The sequence below is a fragment of the Vespula pensylvanica genome, chromosome 11 (genome assembly GCF_014466175.1).
Source record: "Vespula pensylvanica isolate Volc-1 chromosome 11, ASM1446617v1, whole genome shotgun sequence".
Classification (NCBI taxonomy): domain Eukaryota; kingdom Metazoa; phylum Arthropoda; class Insecta; order Hymenoptera; family Vespidae; genus Vespula; species Vespula pensylvanica.
The window spans coordinates 6,294,340-6,296,002 of record NC_057695.1 but is presented as its reverse complement, the minus strand read 5'-3'; the positions used below and the strand labels follow the sequence as shown (position 1 = coordinate 6,296,002).

At 26.4% G+C, this 1,663-nt stretch overlaps 1 protein-coding gene across 5 annotated transcripts in view; it reads right to left on the bottom strand.

The window, feature by feature from the left end:
- LOC122633164 (MICAL-like protein 1) overlaps positions 1-1,663 on the bottom strand; it is a 59,501-nt gene that overhangs the window by 11,547 nt on the left and 46,291 nt on the right. For all 5 annotated transcript variants that reach the window (XM_043820755.1, XM_043820756.1, XM_043820754.1 and 2 more), the window contains one exon: positions 1,396-1,484. In XM_043820755.1, coding sequence (XP_043676690.1) covers positions 1,396-1,484 — 89 coding nt within the window. The remainder of the gene's footprint in view (positions 1-1,395; positions 1,485-1,663) is intronic.

Here is a 1,663-nt window from a genome sequence, read left to right as displayed (position 1 = left end):
AAAAAAAAAAGAGAGAGAGAACAGAAGTAAGGAAAGAGGATGAAAGGAAAAGGAAGAAAAAAATGAAAAAAGAAAAGGAAAAACAAGGAGAGAAAGTGATAAGAAAAAGACAAAGAAAAAACGTGAAAAGAAAAATATAAACGAGGGAAAGTGATTTGAAAAAAAAAAAAAGAAAAGAAAAGAGAGACAAGGAAACAAAGATAATGAACAGTAGGGAGGAAAAGAAAATGAAATGAAATAAAAAAAAAAAATAAGAAGAAGAAGAAGAAGAAGAAGAAGGAGAAAAGAACTAATCAAGAAAAAGAAATAATCGCCATTAATTTGATCTCGATCACGTGACAATATCCTCCGCCTCTTTTTATTCCTCGTAGGAGAGATTGTCTCTATCTCCATTATTTCTATTTAAATAATAATTATTCAGAGAAAAAATAGAAAGCTACGATATAAAAGCAGCGGCGTATAGCAATGGCGTATGGTAACGCTAGAATGATACGTTCTCGTTTCTTTGGATTTCGGATTATTTGGAATTGATGATTGCGATGAAGAATTTCGCAATGGGTATATACAGGGTAGGCAAAAATATTGCGACTTAATTCTCAAAGAAAGTTATTGCGTTAATAAAGAAGGAAAAGAAAAAAGAGAACAAGATCCTTTTTTTTTTGTGTGAATTGTACAAAATTTTGGATTATTATGAGAGTTGATTAAAACGAAAAATATATAAACAGTTTTTCTTTAACTGATTATGAAATTACTTATTTGATGAAATATTTAATTAAAGAAGAGAAAAAAAAAATCAGATTAATTTCATTTCATAATGGACATAGATATCGACAGGTATGTATAAATATACATTTCTTTTTTTTTTTTTTTTTTTCAAATTTGTTCGAAACATTTTAACATACCCTGTATATAAATAATATTATGATTCAAGCTCGGCGAGTAAAAAATGTTGGTAAAATAGAGAAAAAGATGCTTCCTCGAACGACGCTTTGATCAAAAGCTTTGAAAAAAAAAAAAAAGTAAATAAGTAAATAAAAAAAAGAGCTCCTCAAGCCTGCTGCTGCGCAACAACAATAATAATAACCACAACAACAATGATAATAAAATAATAAAGTAATAAAATAATAATAATAATAATAATAATAATAATAATAATAATAATAATAACAACTATAAATAAATATTAAATAAGATAAAAAAATATATATATATGTAATAGATTAAGAAAATAAAGCCGGCAAAAGAAAGTTACGTGAAGCGAAAGTTTTTTTTCCCCCTTATAGTGATGATTAATTAAAGTCTGTTACTTTTTTTATTATCCTTAATTTTTTTTTTTTACTTTTTTAATGCTCTAAGACTCAATTGCATCGTTTTAAAATTTCGATATATCGATACCTTGGCTTTTGGTGATTCTGGAACCGGGGCGATTCTTTCTTCCGTTGTCTCGACTGTTCTGTTCGTCGCTAAACGGCTAGGAGATGATCCTGAAATAAATTAAAATTAATTATAAATACAATATCTTCAATTTTTACATTATCAATTAAATATTATTCAATAAACAATAATATTATGTACATTTTATTAACAGTTCCCATTTATTATTATTTATACTTGATGATTTTTGTTTTTCATAAGAGGAAACTTGAATTTCACGATTTTACAA